This window comes from Megalopta genalis, chromosome 3 (genome assembly GCF_051020955.1).
Source record: "Megalopta genalis isolate 19385.01 chromosome 3, iyMegGena1_principal, whole genome shotgun sequence".
Classification (NCBI taxonomy): Eukaryota; Metazoa; Arthropoda; class Insecta; order Hymenoptera; family Halictidae; genus Megalopta; species Megalopta genalis.
The window spans coordinates 1,996,569-2,021,730 of record NC_135015.1 but is presented as its reverse complement, the minus strand read 5'-3'; the positions used below and the strand labels follow the sequence as shown (position 1 = coordinate 2,021,730).

At 38.7% G+C, this 25,162-nt stretch overlaps 1 protein-coding gene across 4 annotated transcripts in view; it reads right to left on the bottom strand.

The window, feature by feature from the left end:
• LOC117227254 (LIM domain only protein 3) overlaps positions 1–25,162 on the bottom strand; it is a 148,918-nt gene that overhangs the window by 47,909 nt on the left and 75,847 nt on the right. For 3 of the 4 annotated variants that reach the window (XR_004492026.2, XM_033482350.2, XM_033482349.2), the window contains 3 exons: positions 20,673–20,795; positions 20,449–20,586; positions 17,395–17,520 (listed from right to left, as the gene is read on the bottom strand). Coding sequence is in view for 3 of the 4 variants with exons in the window: in XM_033482350.2 (XP_033338241.1) it covers positions 17,395–17,520; positions 20,449–20,586; positions 20,673–20,761 (353 nt within the window). In the remaining variant the exon portion in view is untranslated. The remainder of the gene's footprint in view (positions 1–17,394; positions 17,521–20,448; positions 20,587–20,672; positions 20,796–25,162) is intronic. The other variant, XM_033482351.2, reaches the window with a different exon arrangement.

The following is a 25,162-nucleotide window of genomic DNA, read 5'->3' as shown; positions in this document are numbered from 1 at the left end:
AGCTCTGGCTTCTGACTCGTATCATTTTTATAGCGAATTCGGTGTGCTCGTTTTTGGCAGTTGAAAACTGTTTTAGGGATCGGTTCAGTGTAACGGGCTGAAAAGTTTTAGAACATGTTTGCCTAGTTATTTTGCATGTTTTACAGTCTAGCGAGAACAATTGTAGACTCGTTTTTTGTTTTTACGGAGCACTGGATCAAACTCATAACTGGATTTGGTCTGAATCTGAAAAATAACATTTTTCCATCAATTAGGCTTTTTCTCATTTCTTGAAAATTTGTAGTAACATTACGAGAAATTTGTCACAAAGTTTATAAAACCTGGAAAAGAATCCTGCTTACAAGATAATAATATCTGAAAAAATATCAATCATCTTTATACGACAACGGCCTACAATTATTTCTGCAAGTTTAAACGTTTAAAACATAAAGTATCGCATACAAAAAATAGAAACGATTTACGTAACGACTTTTCAAATTAACCTATTATATCATTGTATTTAAGAAACAATTTATTTGTTATTCTTTCCTTGAATATCACTTATTAATATGATTATTTTCTATTTTGACGTCGACTTTTTTTTAAAATAACTGACACATTCCTCAAACTAATTTTATTAATATTCTTCACTCTTCCATGCGTTTCTAAATTTTATTTAATATAGTTAATGTTTATAAGATGCACAGTTCTTGTTTTTATTGCATCATTTTGAAGTAGGTGCTGCATAGATACACATTTTTCGGAATTACTAAAATTTGTATTCGTATAGTGGTAATCCAAATAAAAATATATTCTATTCATAAGAATAGTTTAACAAAATTTATATCTTGAAAACATGTGGTATTACCATAGAATCAATCAGAAATTCTCAAAATTCATTCTGAAATTTCAATAATTTTATTTATTTGACAGCAGTTTCTAACAGATAGAACTCTCAGTGTTTATTTGAAATTCGTCTGTGCTCATCTACTATGTGGTTCACTTTGCAATCAACGCGAAATGGGCTCATTATGAAAATGGAAAAACTTCGGTCTCTTTATCGTTGCGAAGAAAAAAAGAAGAAAACAACGTAGGACACATGCATACTGGAGAATTAGGTTCACATTTGGCCCTTAAAAATGAAGTACGCGTTAAGAAGTAGTATAGTAAATAAAATTACATATACTAGATTAAAATAGTAAATAAAAGTCTGATGTACTGGATTGTTCGGAAACTAATTTCGTTTTGTAAGGGTGTTAAAAAATACCTTGATTCTGTATTTTGCTAATAAAAAGCAGCACTTCTACGAGCATAAGATTTCAGAACCGCCAGAAAAATGTCAGAAAGTTGTAGAACGATTCATCATTAAATAATATTTACTCTAAAAATTAAAAGATCGTCTTTCATTTTCTCGTGAAAGAACGAAATCACTTTTCGAACAATTCAATACAATAGAAGATAATGCATCAACGATAGCTGAAAAGGATACGAAAATACTACAGTAGAACCTCGCCCGTTGCAATCTCGTTTATTGCACAGGATTCTTGTTCATTGTATTTTGCTGATCTCTAGTACGAGCTGCACGGCGACTAGTTCGTAAAAACAATAGAAAAGCGACACTGCGAGAAATGTAAAATAATTGTTCACCTCTTTTGTTGCACAATTCCGATTTTCGCGTGCATTTTTCCGTCTCGTGCAACGGGCGAGATCCTATTATACATGTAAACGCGCAATGACGATACGGTTGCATCTTCAGGTTGAGAACGAATCAAATTTGAATGTCGTTCTTCGACGGTCACTCTAAAATCGGTATTCGCTTAAGCGTGAAACGCTTCCAGAACCAGCCGGCGACAGTTTTATTTTGAAATGGACACTTGGCAACTCGAGTCCGTGCTCGCGTTACGGGTTAGGCGCGCCCGTCACTTTGTCCCGTTTTCTTCGGTGTAAATCGCGCCGGAATCGGCCACGCGACGATGCACGCGATGAAATATTAAAACGGGCAGAAAACGCGAGGCATCGTTAAGGCGGTAAGCTGACATTACGCGGGGCGAACTAATCGCAACTTGTCAGAGTGATATAGGGCATGTGTACGCCGTAGACGGGAAGAGTTTAATGCCCCGTTTAAGCCATGCGAGGCTTAGCTACGTCCATTTTCTAACAAGACCCCTAAACCGGAGATTAAGCCATCACTTTGCATGAGAGCACTTCAAAAATCCGAGGCTTACGCTAACGCGAGCATCGCCTCGCGACTGGCGAATTAATTACGACATTGGAAGCAATACCGTCGCTCGCTTCGCTCCATTTTCCTTCATAATGATCTGCTTTGCAAAATCGTTGAATATTTTGTCTCTTATTTCTCCCTTTTTTACAAGCTTCAAAGTGCCCTTTCTTCCCAATTTTGTTCTCCGCCTATTGTTCTCTGTTCCACCCCGTGGATGTAATCCGACGCTTCGTTTGCACGCTCGTCGCGCCGGCCGCGCGATACCTGTCACTCGTTTTTCAATGGAAATTGACGTTGACCCAACAAGAGCGAAGATTCCGAGGACGACAAAAGCGTGCAACGTTGCGTAGCACATTATACGTGCGCATTGCCTCTCTCGTTTGCTCGAATTGTCAGGAGCTGGTGAAGGGGTGGCGCGGCGCGGAGTTTGTAATGGGTAACGGTGTGGGCGCGAGTACACGCTGACCTGTGTGTATACATTTACGTGCTACGTTGCCAATGATTTATGTATACCGCTAATTACCAGCATGCACTGCACTGTTTTATCCGGCGATCATAGTTTTATTAGGCCAACCTGTGCATTGCGGTATTGTCAGCGCCAAAAGCACCCTCGGCGAACAATCCGTGCCGGCTGCGTGAAATGTGCCACGTTCACGGGCTCGGCCACCGATCGATTAACGTGTTCGTGCAAAGATATCGGAGAATTTAATCACGACAACCCGGGATCTGATCACTGAAAACAATTATTCGGAGACGTGGACGCTACACATTATGCACGAAAAGTATTCCGTATTTGGAAATAAAACACGAATTATTTATTTATTCATCAAAATTTATTTTGCCGTTACCAAAATAGGCCCAGGCAATACACATAAACCAATGCTTCTTCCAGTCTTCAAAATATTTTCCAAATACTGAAGAAGGTACAGTAATTTCTCCCTAATTCGCGCTCAGATTGCGCACAAAAATGGACAATTTTGGAAAAAGAGATACGACTATTCGAGTCTTGCGGCTCGTTTTTATAGTTACCGATTGTCAACAACTATAAAAACGAGACTCAATGCTCAATTAGTCGTATCTGCTCTTCCCAAATTGTCTATTTTTTTGCGCAATTTGAGCGCAAGTTTGGGAGAAATTATTGTACGGTCTTCAACTCCTTCGCGCAATTCTCATTTATGGCTTCAATCGTATCAAAACGCCTTCTCGAGATGGTATAATTTGAGTTTACAAAATAGAAGAAAGCCACATGGGGTTATATCGGATAAAGATGGTACTTGATTGATTGAGTTTGATGAGTTTTTGGCCAAAAATTCGCGTACGAAAATCGTCGAACCATTATCGTGGTGCAAAATCCAAGAATTGTCTTCGTACAAAACTGGCCCCATCTGCGGGATTTTAGAATGAGAAATTCCGGGTATTGTTTTACATAATATGTAGCTTCGAAATCAAATAATTATTTATCTAGTTTTCAAATTTAATTTCATTTTTAACCACAATCTGACAAAAATACTTGATTTTTCTTATTTTTCCTACGTAATCGCGAAAGTTATACATCGTAATTTCCAACTCTTAGTTTACATATCAAGGTAAATTGAACATAATTAGAAATGATGAAGTTGTTATTGAATTGTATTTAGAGATTTATGCTTGCTGGTTTCTAGTTATATAATCATAAATGGTTAACTCTGTCGTCGTCCTGAATTCTGTAGTTTGTAATAAAATTTAAATTGCGATAGTCAATGAATGATAGTCATATATTTAATAAATAATATTAACCCTTTGCCGTACTTTGGCGAGTTTAACTCGTAATCGAGATTTCATAATTTCTTAGAGTCTACAATTTATAGTTAAGAACTTCTTAATGAATTGTTCAATGATAAATCATAACTTCAATCGTGTATCAATAAATAATTTCCAGTAACACGATGTAATGGTTACGTTTGGAATTATCACGTGGGAAAAGAGTTTCAGGATTCCTTTTAGAGTTGCATAATAATTTTAAATTCTATTAATAGGCTTCCAGATAGATAAAGTGATAGGTATGAATTTCATTTGATTCTTTTAAAACGGAATAAAATTCTATTCTCTCTGTATCGATATTTAAGCATTCAAGTAAATACAGGCACACGATAAATGTTTTTCCATTTCTTCTTTAACAATTATTACAATCGAAAAAGTTCGAATCAATGTAATTGTGAAGAAAATAGCACGGCAAGCGATTAATATATTCTACGAAATTCGAAAGATTCAGAATTTTGTATGTTAGATTACTGCAATCCGAATGGAATATCAATAAACCAATTCAGGAGAAGAGCAGAGTTAAATTCATCAAATAACTGCAGGAATCCGTTTGCTTTTAGAATCGTTAGATTGTAATATAGAATTTTTTCGGGTTATTGTTATGTTTGTTCCGGATTCTTTGCTTCCAGTTCCGTGTACAGAAAAATTGATTCCTAGATTTAATTTTCTACGGTCCGATTCTACGAAAAGCCGCGCCGCGCCGGGCGAAGTTTGCTCTTCCGTTCGTTCCGCCGCGTTGGTTCGTCGTAACATTTTATTTGGTATTTTCGGTTTAGCTACGCGCCCTTTACCGAACCTGTTGCCATTTGACCGCAATGTTCAATTTGTATCGGCTATCGCGTTCAATTAAACTCAGAGAGTTTTTGGCTCCGATTACCATGCGCAGTGGCCGTTTCGGTGCGTCTCGATCCTGTGATGTCGATGTAACTGTGAGACACATGTGTAATCATGGGCCGATCGTGCTGTCGTTGATGTACAATGATATTCTTACGTATTAGTGCTTAGTTTACCTGTAGAATCATTGCGATATCTTTGGAAGCTTACGACGGATGTTTAATAATGGAAATATCAGAAAATGATATATGTATAATAGAAGTGTGTATTATAAAATTTACATCTTAATACTCTCTGATGGATACTCCAGAAAATGTCACAAAGTCAAAGTATATTAGCAAGTATTTCGGATGAAACTGTCTGATCTCAATGTATTATTATTATTAACACGTTTGTTATTACTCACAGTTGTAATATCTTATGAAATGCTACTGTTTTCAGAAATGCATCCTGACATTTCTAGACTTCAATCTATTTCTCTAATTAATTCTTTTCTGGCTTAACGAGTTTATCAACCGTTCTGATCATGTTTTGGAGACATTTCTGATGGCGATAACAGTATTCATCGCTCTTCCTTAACCCTTTGGAGTCTATCGAGACATACATATGCGTATTTCGTACGCCTATTGGGAGAAATGAATCTCGTTTTTCCACAATACACGAATATACCAGTCTTAGAATGCATACCACGCACATATTTGTTTACATCTGACCAATGGGACACATATGCCCCAGGCCTTAGCGTCTAAAAGGGATAATCTACATTAATAAAATCAACATTTCTTGTTATTAGCATCAAAATTTACGTAAAATTTGACTTCAGATATAACGCAAATTAACGAAAAATAAATCAGACTCGAAAGGGTTAATATTAATCTTGATTACATGGATCTTGAAATTTCTAAAAATTTTATAATTCTATCAGAATCACCACATTTCTCAAAGTCTCCGAAACTTCTTTAAAACACAAAGCTCATGTATTTATACTTCGATTGTCACGCTACAACTTCAAAAATTTCATAAAACCAATGCATCTTATTTCATCAAATTAAAATTGAGAACTTAAGTTTTATAACATCAATTACATTTTCACCATTCTTACGTTTCGCAGACCCTAATCAAATTAGCAATAATAGACCTATACAAATTAATTTTCAAATCCGAGCAAACCCACATATCAGCACTCTTCGTTCAAAATAGAGCTAGGTGAAATGTGAAACGTCAAATTCCTTCTATAATAATGAAAATCGAACACAGATTGAAGCATTTGATGGACTACACATTTCTTTTCGCCTGAGCATTTAACAGTATAATCGCAGAATCAAATCAGCTTATCAGACGGATGAACCATGGCTCGAGGATGAATGCGAACTCGTTACGACGGAAGCGCGGAGCTCTCGATTTCCCACAGGCTGGCCATCATTCCGGCAGTGAGAGTCCGTTCGAACGATCGTTCAGGTAATTCGATCGTACGTGTCACGCGTTTCATTTATAATCGAGCCGGAACGTCTATTACCGCGAGTTTGTGTGCGCTGCGCGAAGTAGATGCGAGCCCGCGCGTGGTCGCGCACGGCAACACGATGCGGCCGGTTTCGAAGGCAGTTTCGACGAAGGGGATGAAACCGGCTGGCTGAAAGAGGGTGGATGACGCCGCGAGGGGCAGGGAACCGGTGGGGGTGAACGAAGAGCCTGGGGTGTGGGGGTCTATCGCTGTCGCTACCGGAGCCGGCAATGCGAGTCTAGGTTATCCGGTGACAAAGCTGGTTCGGTACGTGCAACGAGGTCCCCGTTACGTCGGATTATCACCATTGAAAATGGTGCAACTGAAACCCAACTGTTCGGACGCAGCGGCGCTTGAACGCGATACGCGGGCAAGCTTCGCATCGCAAAACCGGAAGCGAATTCCTTGTCTGCCGCCATTTATTGGCGATCGCGAGGATTTTCCGAGGTAGAGGCGTTGCCTCCTCTTGGTAGTCATCGGTATTTCATACAGCCAAACCTCGATCAACCGGGGTCTAATTATTCGTGATTTTGATTAACCATTATGTCAGTAAGGGTACCCTTTTGCACATTCTTCTCACGATATTTTTTGTTCCCGGTAAGATATATCAACATCCGGCCAGATCGTCGACGTTTGGCACATTTTCTATCGATATCTGTTTCGAGTCTACAATTTTGTTATCAGAAATGTGAAATGAAAACTTGGATGATAAAGTTTGATATACGTTATCGGAGAAGAGGATAGGGAGTGTAGGAAGGAGTACATATTCTCCAGACAATTAATAAAAATAATATTTTATTCCGATAATAAATCTGGAGTAAATAAAAATGAATGTTGAGATAATTATCTAAAAGTTACATAAAACAGTAACGTAATATTGGAGCTCATCGAAGGGGTGCCCCGGTTCCAGAGCAACGTCAACAATTTTGGTTATTGACATAAGGGTTAACCGGGGTCTTGGTCAACCGGCGTAAAAGTACGCGACATCATTTATTTGTCTCGATGTTTAAACAGTGCGCTGGTTAGAGAAAGTAGAGCATAAATTAAAAAAAGTAAAGAGAGAATAGTAAAGAATGCGTGAAGAATAGAAAGATGGCTGTAGGTCAAGCATTTGGAAACTGTAAGCCAATCAAGTTCATTCCTTGACCGTGAGGCTGGAATTAACAATAAATAATAATAATACTATTTGAACTTTAAACGTAACGCGTTGTACCGTGTTTCTTATCGGTTCAGTTTTTGTCGCAATTGGTTGTAGTTGAATTCGGCTGATGGTTATCGTATGCTGTGATTAGCTTGCAGGTGGGTCCGAAATTGGTCTCAAATTGCAGGAGTGCGAAACTTGGAGGAAATGTTTTTCTGTCTATCGATTTTGAGTTCGGAAGAGCGTAGGTCGAAGAGTGTAGTGTCCGATGACACTTGCGTTTCTGGACTGTGAGACGGAACAGCCGCGATCTAAGATAACAAAGATACCGCAACGATTGAAAGTAATACAAGTGAAATGATCACATTTTGATGTGAATGAGATTTTCTTCATAGCTATGAACGGTGCGCATGGTGTACAGACTGAAATAACTTATCGAGTAACTGAATCCCTGAATCCGACTGTATCTTTCTTATTGTTGCGACGGCAACACCGAAGGTCGAACGTCCCTGGCCATCCCTTGAGCAATTAAGCGATATACCTGCGACACTAAAAAATGCACCCAAACGAAAATACCCTTCGACCCGACGAACGGACAACACGACTTATAAATTCCATATTTCCCAAAACGGAAAATTTACAACCCGAACTTTCGAACAGTTTCCCACTCCTCAAGTTCCTTCCGACACACCCATCTCCAATCAAAAACGCTTCATTTCCTCCACCAAAACCCACCATACACCAATCAAGAGAATCGTTAGAACCACCAGAACGGCTAGAACCACCAAAATCGTTAGAACCACCAGAACTGTTAGAACGGTCAGAACTCGTAGAACTCTAAGAACGCAGATAACGCATCGCTAAGACCATAGCTGTAATATTATTAAAGTGTACGTAAAGGCAACCAGCGACTTCATTAAACTTAATTCCATTTGGAAACCATCGCGCATATACACTTATATTTATTTATAATAGTCTCCCGGAAGAAGCTAACGCCGCTTCTGAAAACACAAGGGTAGAGGCTTCTCACCTGAATACACTAGGGTAGATTTTTTTCCCTAAAACCCCATCCTATTCGGTAAAGAAAAGAACTCCCAGGTCGGTAACGGTACACGGTCGAGCATGTTTCTCGCGGCAAAGTCAGCTGCGCACGTGCTTGCAAACATCAAGAAAGGCTTTCCGGCCTAATCCCCGACATCTGCAAGCGGACAGTTCGAATGCGTGTCGTCAGAACACAAAGGGAAAGTTCTGATAGGCGATCGGTGAGCAGAAGTTTTTCGGCCGCAAGGATTCTTCCGCGGTGCTTTCGGCACGCACGATCAACGCGATCAGATAGAAGCGATTCTCCGGATTCTTCCCGGGCATTAAAGTCGGATGGCCGGCGGACAAGGTAAGGTGAACCACCCTCCGGGGGGTTGTAGCTAAATTGGCCGCAGTATATTACCGGTCAGACTCCTGCATTTAATTTGAATATAATCGTGGAAGGAGATCTCAGGAGCTCGGGGGCACTTCGCGACGCAGAACTGCGTGACGGTGACCGGAAGTGCTCCCGGGACACCGGAAACAAAATGGCCGCTCCCTTCTACGCGACTCGCTCCTCTCCACCCCCGGTGCTCGCCGACCTTTCCACCCAGACCCGGACGATACGCCTCTCTTTGCTACCCTTCTAAAGAGCGTGAATTCGTAACGCGAAGTTTACTTTACATTGTGCTGGCCGCCGGTCGCCTGGCTGGAACATCGAAACGCTGTCATCGCGGCGGCAAGACGGAGGGTCGCTCCGAAAGCTCCGGGATCGCGGATGTTAACGATATTATGAGAATTTTTGGCTCGCTTCGCTCGTGCTTATCCGGATCCGCATCTATTAACGGCTCTCCGTTGCTGCTTGGCCGCCTCGTGCTCCGGCCGTCGGGAGTTTAATGATTTTCGAGTAATCGTGGGGCCAGGCGATGACTCGCGTGGGAATGCAGCAGGGCAGCGAGTTCGATAAGCGCCGCGGAACAATAACAATTAAACCGGCTCGACTCGTAATGCCTAAATACAATATAAGCACGAACAATGAACTATACCCCGGCGAGGGAAGAGCCGTACACCAACTCAACAATACCCGCTCCGCTTTCGTAGACAAAGAGCCGCTCGAAGTTACGTCGGCCGGATCGCAAGTCGAAAAAGCTTCGGGATCTCGCGTCTTCCACCGTCGCGCCGCGCCGCGTCATTGTTCCGGGAGACCTTCGAACAAGTTTAATTGCCACTCGTCTCTTTTGATCGCCTCGTCTCGTGTTTCCGAGATCAGGCTGATCTTCTTATAGCAGCATAAGTCCTTACAATTATCTATCCTCTAACTAACATGCTGACAACAAAATAATTACACGAATGCTCTTGGCTCGTTGTTAATCCAGAGTTTATTTTACGTTTCGTTGAAATGATTTTGTAATATTCATAATACTGTACCTATCTTACACTTTCGCTCAATACCTTTTATTTCTACAAATTTCTATACGTTTTTCAGATAACGATCTACCTCCGTACTGTTTCTCGTTATCGCAGAATGTCTCATTGCATTTCGATCGCAAGATGACGACGTTACAATTAAAATACAATTGCTTGAATGGAAATATGAAGTAACATCTAAAGATCGTTTCTGTGTAATCGCTGATGCTAGTTACACAGAAACGATCCTTCGGTGTTGTTTCATATTTTGATTCAAGCAATTGTGTTTTAATTGTAACGTTGTCATCTTGTTGACACTAGTTCTACTGGTTTTATTGCCACGAATGCATTAACGTTTACAAGCATCCAAGACGCAAAAATGAATGCTGCGAGTGTGAATTCCAATGTGGTTGACACATTTAGCGCCGTTGCAGTCACACATGGGTGACACTAATTTTTTAACTTCGTTTCGAAATTTATTTCAAGTCTAATATATCGAACAAACTGAAAGTTACCAGAATTTTTCGAACTCAGAGGTATGAAAGTAATATTTCCTGTGGTAATATTTTACATTTACATTATGGAGCACAAAAAACCAGCTGCCTTATATTAGTTTATAAAAGTAACAATAAGATATTTATGCTGATTTTTAACAAGTGTTATTGTAACATTCGCCGTGAGTAACATGTATAAATTGAATAAATAACTCATAAATGTATCTTTACGATGTGAATAATCGTAAACTAAAAAATTAGTTTTTTACCCGCCATTTTGACGGGTCCCGTAAATCCAGCGTTAAATGTCTTTGACATTATGGGAATTTTTGTAGTTGATGTTCGACAGTGAACTTGTTGACCGATCCGAAGGAAACTCGAACGTCCGTATCGATGATGTTCATTGATGGACGTATCTATTAATGGACAAAAGGAGTTCTTTTTATCGCGGCGCGCATCTCGCTGGGTAAGACCGTGGCGGAGGAGGGATCACGTTTGGGCAACTGAGACGGAGGCCTACCCTTACGAGTTTACGATGTACGACTCGGGTCTGGGAGCGTATGATTAAACAACTCAGGTGTTTTATGCTCGGCTCGTGGAGATCGCGTGACCCAACGGCCACATCCGTTTCCGTTTTAGCTACGGTCAACCGCTTCGACCCCTAACCAATGGTCCGCCTTAAGGGTTGCACGTTACCTTCGACCACGAAAGAAAGTATACTTTCGACGTATCTTTAAGCAGTAATCGACTTCGCTCGATAGTCACGTGCGCCGCTCTGCTCCGCTCCGGTTCGCGCGCCGCAGCGGCGACGCGACAGGCAAAGGGCGCGCCTGAACGGGGCTAGCCTTTGTCCGTGCCTCCGTACCCGCGATTTTTTTCTCTTCAGATTTTTATTTTAGGCCGCGCCGCGATAGGACCCGCTTTCACTCCGCGGAGAACGCTCCGTTTTTAATTGGGGATTTATATTTGAAATTCAAGAGGAGAGCGGGTAACTCGTTCGATCGCGACTGGAAGTCCAACTAATCCGACGCGGAGATCGCGAGGGAGCTCGTGTGCACCATGTGCCGCATTCGCATCGAGTCGTAGGCGCACGATACGCTGATACCGGTCGAATGAAAGTTAATCCGAGACGGAAGCGCTCCAAGCTGTCGTAGAAAGGTCAGGGAAATGCCGCGCTCTGACATTAGGTGCGCGAAATGCCGCGCGAAACCCCTTCAAGGGGGCCGTCTAACGTGACGAACAAGAAGTCGAGCTTTCATGATTAAACCCTGGACGACGGACGTTTTTCACAACTTCGTGGTAGCCGCAGCTGGATCTATCCAAATTCCTATGGATCAAATTGCTTATGCTTTAAAATCTCGATCATTCGTACCTCCGATATTAGAATTCTCTATTGTACGGAAACGTTCCACATGTGATCAGTCTAAGGTAACCCATATGTAAATTATTTACTGTACTAATGCACGAATATGAAATATGACACTGTAACTAAGTAATTGTTCCATTAGCCGAACATTCATATCAATCCGGTCAGCCCAGGTAATCGAAGTTCCACTGTAGACATTTTGGAACGATCGAAATTATTTTTCTGGTTGGTCTTAACCTTTTGCACTCGGATGTGTGTCGACAATATGGCGATACGTACTCATGTGAAAGTTGTATTTTTTCTTTAAATTATTGTCTTTTTCTCATGCTCCAAGATTATCATGTAAAATAAATAATATAATTGTAATAATATATAAACAATATAATAATAAATTACAAATTCCTATAAAATTTCGCGATAGTATAATGATTTTGATTTCAATTCGACTTTATGTAGCAAAATCAGAATTTTCGCAAATTTCGCACCGAGTTGTTAGGAGATATATCAGAAAAATGTGGTGCTAAGAGTTCACATAAATAGCTGATTGTTTAAACTGATGATCAAACATTAGTATTTTGATGGAACGTTTGTGTAACTCTTGGTCAAAGTCGACCCACTTCTGTAATTAAATGAAGAATTAAAAGATATTAATATTAGTAGTTATTTCAATCGAAATGTTCAGGAAACGTTTTAATCTGCAAGAATGTTAAACAAAAATTTTTGGAAACATACCGGAGAAATAAGAAAATTAAGAAAAATGAGAACAGACCTTAAATATAGTGCAAGATAACACTTTGTTTCATACATTCTATAGAATTGATACTAGCAACGGTAATAAGTTGTACAAACGGAAGTAATGAGAATTCTTTGAATTTTGTTCGATTTTTATATTACAATACAGTCTACAGATTTTTTAAAATTCGTTCCAACGATTTGAGTTCTTTTAGAAATTTTCAATTGATAGAATGGTAGAACAAAAATAATATCAAATAATATCAAAATTGGATGATGTTTCCTGACGACTATGTTTCTAGAACATGCAGTACTCGTTATTTGTTTCTGTATCAACCGATTTCGATGTTTTTCAGCGTGGATATAACTAATCCAAATCTATAAATTGCATCTTCCAAATTTTCATTGAAGGCATAAATAAAGAAGATGGAAAACGTTGTAAGTTGTTTTGTGCATTAATTAGTAAACTAATTCTGATAACATCTCAAAAACACCGTTTGAAACAATTTTCGGAAAGGTATTCTGTTCAGGCGGATGTACGAAGACTTTCGTGACTGTTTGTATGTGTTGTTTACACAGTTTCAAGTGCTCAGTATAGGAATTGAAGCGGAAATGAAACGATAACACAATTCAGTTTTAACTGGTTCAAACTATAAAGATATGTCTTCAGGTAAACAGTGGATTGGAAACGAGAAACCGTTTTTAGCCATATATCAAGGTTTAGATGATAGTACAGTATAGTATAATATGTAGTATAAATGTATATACACTTGCTGACAAAAGTTAAGAAACAACGTAATCGTTTGATACATTTCGGTATATTCTCTATCTTCTAAGATACATAGGTTTGAACTAAAAATAGCATAATGAGGTAGCATCTTATACATCAATGATGAATGAGTTTTATCTTAAACATACTTGTACAAGAAATAAGACAAAAGATGCGCGACGTAAATTAAGAAACATACATCGCTTAAGTTATATAATCACTTTTAATGAAAAACAGCGATGTGTCAATGTCTGTAGTTTTTATAACAGTCTAATAAGATGTTGGATAACCCTTGGATTTGAGGACTGCATCGCATCTGTGTTCTATATCGATGTTCTATAATGAGTAATTAGAACAATTAGTATTACTTTGAATTTCTAGACTTATACAGGCCTTCGTGCAATGGAAAAGAAAATTACAGAAGTGCGAGAAAACGAAATCTTCGATTTTTTCAGTCGATTGTGTCAGGAATACCCCTTAAATCAGGTCGACTTGGTAGGCATGAATACCCCTTGCCTGTTTTGAAGCTATTGCGCGCGATCGATGTGCGCTTGCGTTAATTTCAGCACAAACGACGGCCATTGAATATTCCCGGAATAATTCCGACTAGGAAAATTAATTAATTTGCTAATTTCGGATTATCGGAGCACCGGTTACGTATCACTGTCTCCCGTGGCGGGCATTCGGGCCCCTTTGTTCCTCCCTCTTCTCCTTCGGCCGCCCCGCCTCCTGGCCGAGCCCGCGAGATTCGTTAGTTTTCCGGGAAATTAGTCGGCGGTGATTTGCATCTGACGTGCACCTCCGGGCACCTACACGTCGCTCGCATAGTTCGAAACTCTGACTTTCCACTCGGATCTTCTCTCCTGGATGGATGTCTCAGCGCCCCTTCCGCGGGGCGCTCTCACGTCAATTACGGACGTCACGCTCGGAAATTTCAGCAAGCCTCTTCCCCGAAGGGTAGAACCGATGCGATTTTCCCGGGATTCCAGAATTTTTCGCGAAACGCGGCGATCGGACGTCACCTATGCGTTGGGAAACGTAAAACGAAGCGATTGATAGAATTAGAAATAGCCTGCCTCGGAATTCCATCGAAATCCTGCAAGTCCATGATTTATTTCAAATCGTTATTCCTTATTTTCGTTTCAAGTAAAATTTGACCTAAAAGCCGTTTCACACGAGGATACGTGCGTCGCAATACGCCTGTGCGATGCAGCGTTCAACACGAGAAAATGTATGTACCGCGGCACTCTATTGTCATACAATAGAGTGTTTCGTCGATCTATCCGGCCAAAGTACAGTTTTGTAGAATTCATCGTAATAAAAAATGACCGCATATTCATTGCATTTCGCGTAGCGTTTCTTTGATCAGTTGAAACTTGATCGCGATGAGGAACGGACGCGTATTCAGTTAGTATTTTGTGCGGCAGCAAACTCTTCAAATGATTGTTTTTTTTCCTGAAAATTTGTATAAATCATAAATTATGGATCATTGCGAAGGTGATAAATGTGTACATATTTGAAATATTTGTACTAAAACTGCATTTATATCAACAAAGCTAAAAAGAACATTGAAAATACATTTTTTTTTTCATTCACATAGACAATGTCGTTATTAATATAAGGAATTTAATATACTTCAGGGTGCGTCCTGGTCTTAATTCTTTTTATTAACATTAAGAGGAAGCTTTTAACTCTGATTTTCAACATTTTCGCAGAATCGCGTGCATCTGCTTATAATTGTTGATCGAATATTCTGATATAACTATTAATTTAATTGATTGCAGTATAATTTTGATCATAATTATCATGTCTCAATCCTGTCGTTGGGACAATCTGGAAATAGAACAATGATTCAAAAAGTCATATTTAATATAATGCAGCAGCAAAATGGTTGCAGTTTTAACGAAGAATTGGATCTTTTTGCACATCACATTCTAAGCCGTGAAAAATATACACAGAATCGGATATGAGAAATTAAACGTGAAATACGAAATACGAAATGAAACGTAGACAGACACGTAAGATGTCAGATATTTTTGTTGAAAGAAATTACGAGTGGCATAAAGGATCAACATAGTGAAACCATAAATGATGCAGATGATGAAGAAAACGTATCTACGGATGAAAATAAAATATTTTCGGATGAAGAAATATAGGTTGTAGGTACATTAATTCTTCATATCATGTTCACTTCGTAGGCCATTATTGTATTAAAAATGATTAAACTGTATGAGAAATGCACGAGGATGAAAACGTGTTTTTCATAAAAACAAATAATAGAAATAATTTCGACGGTTTAAATCGACGAAATATCCCACTGTGCGACGTCTGGACGCTTCCATTGAATTGCACGTACGGTCGGTATTCATGATACGCGCATCGCGATACGAGCATCACAAGCCTCGTGTCAAACGGGCGTAACGCATATATAGGTAGATACAAACAGTCGAATCAAACGCTGTAAAACAAATAGAGGCATTCTGTTCATGCATTCGTGCATTCTGTTCATCTGCATTTTTTTTGTTCATCATACGTCTACGAGTGGCTTATTTCAATAACAAAGTAATCACGCGACAATCACAGTCTTGCGGCTGTCACTTGGTTGGAAAGTGTTCTGTCTGAGTCAGGTCGTTTGCCAGCAGCGACGGTGAATGTGTCTCGATGACAGATGCCGTCGAAGGGCCGGAAAAGGGACGAAAGCCGCGGTGTAACTAATTCGACTTTATTACCCAGTCTGGCGGAGGCACGGCTCACTCGAGGCTTCCCGATTCTTGCGCCGATTATCTTCATCCGGCGGATTCACCGAGGTGTTTCGACTTAAACACAGACTCGAACGAGTTTCAGCTTAACTTGGTTGTTGTGAATAAGTAAGCGAAGTGTTGCGAAGTGCTGGCAGAAGTTTCGCTGAGCCCCCCCGGGCGCACGGCCCGGCTGGCTCGAATTAAATTGTTAAACGGATGAACTGCCACGACGAATACCTCCTCCGAATCAGCGACTTTCCGCCACCCTCGGGTGTGAATTTTTAATCACCGCCTCTCGGTATATTTAATAAAATAATATCGTCGGTGTGTGTCTGAGCCTGTATCTGTACTCCGATCAACACACGGCAAAGATAATCCGTTCTTCCGGAGATAATGCTTTCTGATTCAGGAAGCGCGCAGGAATCCCGTGTAAAGATTTCATTGGAAAGATTAATTGCCGTGCCTCGTTTACGTGGCACATGTGCCTTGTTTCATGATCAAATTTCACTTGTGCGCTACTATCTCTGTGACATCACAGTTTCAAAAATTCAATTCAATTCAATAATTGAATTCTAGGATATAGGATTCACGTATTTACCAAAAGAAAATCACAGAAACAAATTCAATGTGCTTAAGAAATAAAAGAACAGGTAAACGCTTGTAATACGAAGAACTGGTAATCAGAAGGTTAGGCGATCATATCTCAAAAATGAAAACATGTGACGTTGCAGCGTTGTTCCTTGCAACCGCAGATTTTAATGCAAGAATTGCCGAAATAGTTATATAGAGTCGATGCTGAATGGTTTCATGAAATCTCAATGTAGTGGAAAATTTTTAATGAAATTTAAGATGAATTATTTTATACAGTTGTTCATCCAATAATTCGAGAATGACATTATGCTGTTACGAGCGAGGTGGTAAAATAAATTGATCAATCGTAATGACACAAATGTATCTATAAACAAACAGCAAGTCGATTCAATCTGGTACGCTTCATCAATATTTCGTTTAGTATACTCCTCGCATTAACATCAGGGGAAAAACATTATTTCCGATTAATACATACCCCGCAATAGATTTATTTATGATAGGAACGCGGTTTAATTTATTTTTCCAAATTTTGTTTTTGCATACAGATAATAATTACGTAGGGCGCTAAAGAAGTTTCCCGAGAAAGTAAATAAAAATCCAGAAAATGGAATGTAACGTGCGCAAATACGTTGGCAAAGTTTGCATTAAAATGATAAATATAGCAGCCTGTAAATAATAACTACGTTTCGGAATCTATCCCAACGTCTCTCGAATATAAAGCATTTCAAACAGATTGCATCATCGATATGTAAAGTTGGTTCATTTAAATATCCGAATTAACGTTTAAATGCACCTTACCTGTGATTGCACTGCTGACAGGCGAAACATTCCAAGTGATAGACGTTGGTCCTTGCTCTCATCACCAGCTCGAAGGCCGGTATGGATTTGTTGCAGGCCGCGCAGAGCCCGGTGCTTCCGAATAGTCTGCGCAATCGAGAAAACGAGGAGACTTTTACTGATTTTATTATGGCAAGAACTCGAGGAGACTTTTGCTGATTTTATTACGCCAGGAACTCGCCGTTCAACCTTCCCGAAACGATATTGCTTTCGTTCCTCTTGGCGGGGTGTGTTCCTCGGTTTGAACAGTCTGTGTTTTGGTTGTCCCTCGTATCGACGATATTAGCGAGAGGAGTTTTAGTTAACGTGCAGCGGGAAGCAAGAAGCTTACGGCCGCCACGAATATGCCATCTTCAAATATTAGGCCATTAATAAAGACCACGAAGCTTCTATAGCGGGCGTGGCGGTCTTTGCAGACGCGCCACCTGCGCGTGTTCCCTCGGGACTTTGTAATCTCAACACGGTTTATTTGCCCTCTCCTGTTTATATGGGACGTGGATGTATTCAATAAGGGAAACTCATCTGTAAAATTCGATTTGTTGCTTCCGTTCTCCTCGCCTGGACTGCTCGTACGTGAGCTGGCTCGTCCTCCTGCCCTTTATTGACTTCGCGAGACCGTAATGAAATGCTGTGTCAAGGTACTTCGAGGGAAACGGAAGTATAATATTGTACATGGATCGATGTCTCGATCGCATATTTGCTCGCGGACAAGGAATCTCAATGTTCTGTTCGTAGCAAACAGTTTAGTGCGCAAACTATACGATTAACTGAAATATTTGTTGAATTTACAGATCAGATAATACGTAAATCATAATATAATACAATATCAGATCATACGTAAATACGTATAACAATAAATAAGTTACATAACATTGGTAGAGACGTTCGTAAAATAGCAGTTTTTAAGGTCTTAGTTTATAAATAACGTTCACATGATTCCAGTGAAGAAAGCCCAAATTTTTTTAATCTCCATATTTTGATTAACATAATTATCCATTTAACCGAAAAAGTCAAAGTATATTAGTAGATTTTCATGCAAGACGAAAATTGTTTACGTCGACTGTAACGAACAGAAGTCATGTAGAAATCTTCTTCTCCATTAATGTTTTAAATAAATTGAAACTGATATGTCGACGGTCCCAAACAGTTTAAATCTATCTACTGCTTTACATGGCATTTACTCATTTTTGTCATAATTGTCTAAAGTTCGCAGTCTAATAATCGGTCACATTTGCATTGAAGTAAGAGAATGATACACACAGTGACATCTTGTATTAATATTCCAACAAAATGATTTATCTTCAATGATTTATGAACAAAATTGTTGAACCATTTCAAAGCATTAAAAAAATGACGATTCTGGCAACTGGCGTCATAAATCGTGCTGACTTGTTTCGAAAATCAGACCTAGTACTTTTGACACAATGGGTTTAGATTTCATGATACTGAAGTGACAAATATCAGATTCGGGACAGTGATAAATTTTGTCACCTTTTAGTGTATGTCCACGAATGTTTTTGTATCCACATGCATTGCAAAATCGGTTTCCTTCCTTTGCGAATATCATAGTATGTGTCAATGTATTGTTTAGATCTATTATCTGAAGATGTATTACTATTTAAAATAAAAATTTATGATGAGATTTTGCGTTGCTTTCAGAAAACTCTATAATAGCATAGTTTGGGAAACTTTTCAGTTCGTTATAAAATGTTTAGGTCGACTGCAACATGAATATATATTGCATTATGAAAACAATTGAGGTATTTATAAAAATGCATTTAATGTATTTATGAGAAAAATAGTAAAGTGAATCATAAAAACATTAGAAGACTAAACGAATATAGGCAAAGTATTTTCAAATAATTGAAACTATCAAGAAAAGAAATGTATTCTTATGAAACTCTTTTTCGTTTGAGATGGTGGAGACAATTTTTATTTTGCATGAAGATCCGCGGACTATTTATTATGTAATTAACAAAAGTTACATTAGTCCTACCTAATATTATATTTCAATTCAATTTGAAAAGAACCAAATTTTTCAGGAAGTCGTTTGAGATAAACAGGACGGCCGGAATCATGGCAGCTACGAAGCTATACTATACATCTTTGAAAGGACGCTACATAAGTATACGTACGTAGGTCCTATTATAATCATTATGTTTGCATGAAAAGAATGTGGTACCTGTACTTTTGAAACATTGCCAAAAATATGTACAAAACAATACAATATATGTACGATCCACTCATTTAACCCTCGACCGGCCGACTCTGGGTTACACTTAATCTGAAATAATGTTACGCTCATTGTATACAGTTCCCAGCAGTATTCAGCATAGAGACGAACAGTGAAGTATTGTGTCAAATTCTCTCCCATTTTTTGGTAAAATTTCGCTTGAAATAATATACTATATTGCGATGTCGGAAAAAATTTTTTAAGCGAGGACGAAGATGCTGTCTTTAGACAATTAGAAGACCCTAGAAATAGTGATAATTCTTCAGACGATGATCACAGTTTTAAAAACGATATAGATTTGTAAAATTCACACCAACAATACTATTATGTGTATAAATTGTGAAAATGACGAATAAACAAATAATTTTCCTGTATTCTGCATTAATTTTATTGTCTTATCTATCCTTTAAATGTATAATAATACATAATTGTAACAGGAGAACTGTTTTTAAAGTATATACATTAGCATGGGTCCAAAAATACCCAGGGTCGACGCCTGGCGGAAGGTCGTACGTTCGAGGGTTAATGAAAAGAATTCCCTAAGAAAATAAAGAAAGTAACCTTCTAAACCAGAAAAGCCACGTAGAAGCTGCCCATACAGACATTTCCCCACGACTGTATATATTCGCGATCAAAATGGACCCGAGACGACCCGTAAGGACAATATCTCGAAAGTGAAAACATGTGACGTGACCGCAGAGATATAATGAAATATTGAAACTGCCGACAACTGTGAGCTACCTTTCGTCTATCTTAATGTGTACAAGAATGATGATACGCACCTTAGGTAGTCCCTCTTACATAATATAAGATTGGTCTTCGTGTACAAGGTGGATCCAACCTCGACAAGCTTGCACGCGCAGACGCTGCACTTGAGGCAATCTTCGTGCCAGAACATGTCCAGCGCGCTTAACAGGAACCTTGAGCAGAAGAGCATACGATTCTTGACCGGTGATCTTTTCTCCTTCGCCGGCAAGAGTCTGTAGTAATCGATCAGGCTATTTACCTTTCCGTGATTGCCTTCTGGCAGAAAGCGCATTCATGCTGCGCCGCCCCCTTTTTGCTTGGCTCGCTTTTGCTTACATCCATCGTCATTTTATTGAATCGTCCTATGGCTGTCCCGTTCTATCTGCGGTCAAACAAAATTTTGATTGATCATTACAATTCGACAGGTGTGCGCGCAAGCCCGATAATGCTGGCAATTAATGCGTCCGACGATTATTATATTGTATCGGCTAATTAATTTGTGCGTGGCGCCGTTTAGTGCGCACGGTAAATCACAGCCGGAGCGGGACCGAATGAATAATCGGATTCGCGTGCTTTTAACAAGTTTCACCGGCATCTGGCACTAGGACGTCCGCTTGTCTATGAGCAATTAGAGTTACAGGTTCTAGAATTTAACGGCGCGGTTAGAGCCATCTGTGTCCATCCAGAACGGGGGAGGTTTTCCTCGGCCTGGCCCCGACTCACCCACGCGCCTCTTTCTCGCGATGTGGTCAGAGTTTAGAATCGAATTAGTTTGACCCTCTCCTCTCTCTCTCTCTCTCTCTCTCTCTCTCTCTCTTTCCCGGTCTCTAGCACACATGCACACCACTTATTGCGCGTTTAAACGCCACCAGCTCCTCGGGTAACGGCTGCACGAGTTTCCCGATAAACATTAATTGTTCTCGGTCGAAGACGTATGTAGAGTCCACCCCCTGTGTTCCATTTAAACCGAATTTCAAGGGTTTAACGCTTATTTAATCGGTCCGCGTTTTCCGACCTTTTCGCTCGGCCTACCAGATTATTGGTACTGGTCCATTAGCTAGAATTTAGGGAATCCTTTGATTATGAAAGAGTGCTATAAATAGACTGCGAACTTTGTGGATTTATGATAAATTTGAGTAGTTGGAAGTTAACTTCTTGCTTTACGATTTACAGTAAATTCTCCCAAATTGTCCCTCAGAGCTTGTACACAACAATGGACAATTTAGGAATAGGAGGTAGGACTATTTTTATAGCTATATCGGCTTATTTTTATAATTGTTGACAATCAGCGACTATAAAAGCGAGCCACAAGGTTCGAATAATTGTATTACCTCTTCCTAAATTGACCATTTTTGTTTACAAGCTGAAGGACAATTGAAGAGAATTTATTATATTTTCAAAGAAATGTGCGTGCGCAGACAATTTAATTCAGCGCACCTGTATGCGAGGAGTTATCGCAAAATAAAACCAAAATATTTCTGTTTTTATTTAACATATTTATATAAATGAACACTATCTTATTTGTAAGAATAGAACAGGTTAATAGAGTAGATGGAAATATTAAATGTTAAATTGAAATTGAGAAATATCCTTTTTAAGTTACAATGAAGTTAAGAAACAAATCAAGTTTACTTGAATAAAGTTTATAAACTATTTAAGTTCCTTTGTAATATTGTTTATTTTTTAGTAATTCATTATAGCTATAATGACACAATCTTAGATAGAAAAGAAGGCAAGAGAATGTATAGATATCATGATAATTGTGTTTCTAACAGTTAGAGGAGATTTATATGGTTTTGAAACGTTTAAATATTCGGCGGACGTCACCTGTCAAATTCGAGTTTGGGACAGTTTGTGGACGCGACTCGTCATTTCCCCACTAATGAGATTAGAATAGTAGACAGATTTAGAGAATTTAGAAATGTCAATGTATTATTTTTAATTTATTAAAATAATTACAGAAAAAGAGAACTTTTGATATTCAATTTTTATTTCTTGCAATTAATGCACGCAATTCTTACTTTGAAAAATATTCTTACAAAGAATGCAGGAAGGGTACACTAATTTTCAGCCACTTAGCTATGCACTACGATTATACTCGCCGTGAGGAAATGGAATTTTAGAAAATCACTATTTGACAGAAATTTGAGCAGTATAACATTTAATGTTGATAATAATCAAATAATAATTTGACAATTAAAACGACAAATGGTATAAACATGATACATTGATTAACAAATACAGACGTACGAATGACAGCTTATAAACAACGACACGATTTAAATTAAATTTTTCGTTAAAATGAATTTGGCACGAAGAAGAAATAGTTAAGAAATTAGAAGCCTTACTTGAAAATTTGACACAATACGGGACTATATAGACAATATAGGAAATTAAAAATGTATGATCAGATTAAAATGGTATAACCGTGTACTCGATATTTTAAGGTCGGAAAATCAATTAAGCCATAAAGTAATCATGTTGCGATAGTCGGCTCAATGGACTTTGATTTATTGCCCGGATTTTACGATCTCAAAATACCGCGCGATTATGCTTAACAATTCACTTGGAAAGTAGACATAGTATGGAGTTGCAGAGTCAATGTAAAAAATTAAAAATATGTGGTTAGTAATTAAAGTGATACTGCAATCATGCAACCAATTAAAAAAAGAAAGAATACTTTTCAAAGTGGACCAATCACTTACAGTGTTATTGCATGTTTTAATATTGGTTTTCATAAACTAAATATTATTGGAGATTGAAACAAGTTACGGCTATATAATTTGTATGGAAGTGTAGTACAATGAAAATACTAGTTCTTCTGCAAATAAGTACTTGTTTCATATTGAATTTGAATTTATAAGTTCTTCTTTGGGCAACATTGGTTCTTAGTAAGATTTTAAGATGTGCAATGACTATTGGATTATCAAAAATTTCTTGGACTCGATAGATCGGTTATCTTTAACTTAATTCCGACTTAATTCCGCTAGATCGATTCGAGCCACCCGGTATATTTACGAGCACCCGAGGATGCTATGAGCAAAGTTTGTGCGGTTTCAATATGTCCTCTCCCCTTAGCCTGGACACAATATTACGGGGACGTTAATATCTTCTATGCGGTGGAGACTCCGAAGCAAATATTAATACCGAGCCTTTGATATGTTAATTACTAAAGACCGAAGTATCAGAAACTCGTGTCATCGAACACGGTTTTCCCTTCGGTAGAGCAATGTGGTCAATCTCCATTTTTTTAGGAGCAAAGAGACCAATATCGCGCGAAATCTAATAAATTAGCCAAATCTAACAACGATTAAATTACATTAAATTAATCAAGTTAAAAATACTAATTATTTTTTCTAACGATTTTTCTGATTTTATTATGTTACATAATATAGTTTTGCTTTATCCTTAGAGGTTGTTTCGTATAATTGTAAATAAAGTATTGCACGGCTGGATTCACGCACATTTCTGGTTTGATTAAATTTAAAACTTACAAGAAGTTGTAATTAATTTCATGTTCTGCGGTTGTGATATCAAGTATTGAATACTACTTGGTATGAAACATATATATTCTCACTATTTTAAATAGGATAGATGTCCCAGTTTCAGTGTCTATTACCAATTTCCGTGCCCCCACATTAAAAACGTATAGAAAAAGAAAAGTTTTATATAGAAATTGATAATCAATATTTTTTTATTATGTTCACTTATCAACATGTAAGATTCAGGGGAAGGTATCAATCTATATATAAAATTTTTCTTTTTCTATATGTTTTTAATGCGGGGGTACGGAAATTGATAATAGGCACGGAAACTGGGACATCTACCCTTCTGTGGAATACGTTAATTTTCGTAGAAGGAGATAGTAGTAATGGCCAATTTTTAGTAATTTTTCTATTTATCCCGTACTTAGTAAAATTATACGCAACAAACTTATTAGCTATAAGTAGAAGACACCTACAAATAAATCTATGCAAATATTTTTACTGCGGACAAATGTTTCCTTATTTACTCTTTAGAAAAATCGACAATTACATTGCTCTGACCATTTGCAAGAAATACTGTGCAGCGCCGCGTTCATTATTTCTTGTTATTATTTCAGAACAATCAAGCCGACAGCGGGAACAACAATAAAGCGAGTTAATTAACTGGTCATTTACGCGCCTTCGCGGCCATCGATACATCGAATATGACATAAATAATGCTTTAATTATTATTCGTAAACATATATTCGTACGAGTGCAGTGATTAATGGAATAACCAACTAGCGCGGTAAATTATACAAACTATTAAATCCAAATGCGCGCAAAGTTGCCCACATAATAATCACGTGTCGATCGAACTCGTCCCGTTGAAATATACGCGCGGCATTAATACATATCGTCGTTATTATAGGTCGATTAAAGCCTTTGTTAATGTGTTTAATCGGAAAATATTCAATCGGAATACATTTAGCGGAATCGAGCGACAACAATTACCAGTCCGCGCGGCGCAGAACGGTCCGAATTTTTTCGTACGTTTGAAACAAACACTGTCGACGGTGAATCCGGTGCCACGGTTCCCTTTGAGACGAGAGCCGAGCGAGCGCGTGCACTATAATAACAAAAGTATTTTCGAGTTGGGCATACTGGAATTCGACCGCACGAAATTCCTGCGGAAGCCAACCCGAATACCGGCGTCGACCTCGAAGGTCTTCACGGACCCTATGCGGTCAGTCAATTTCCACTTTGTTCCAGAATTTTTGTGGAC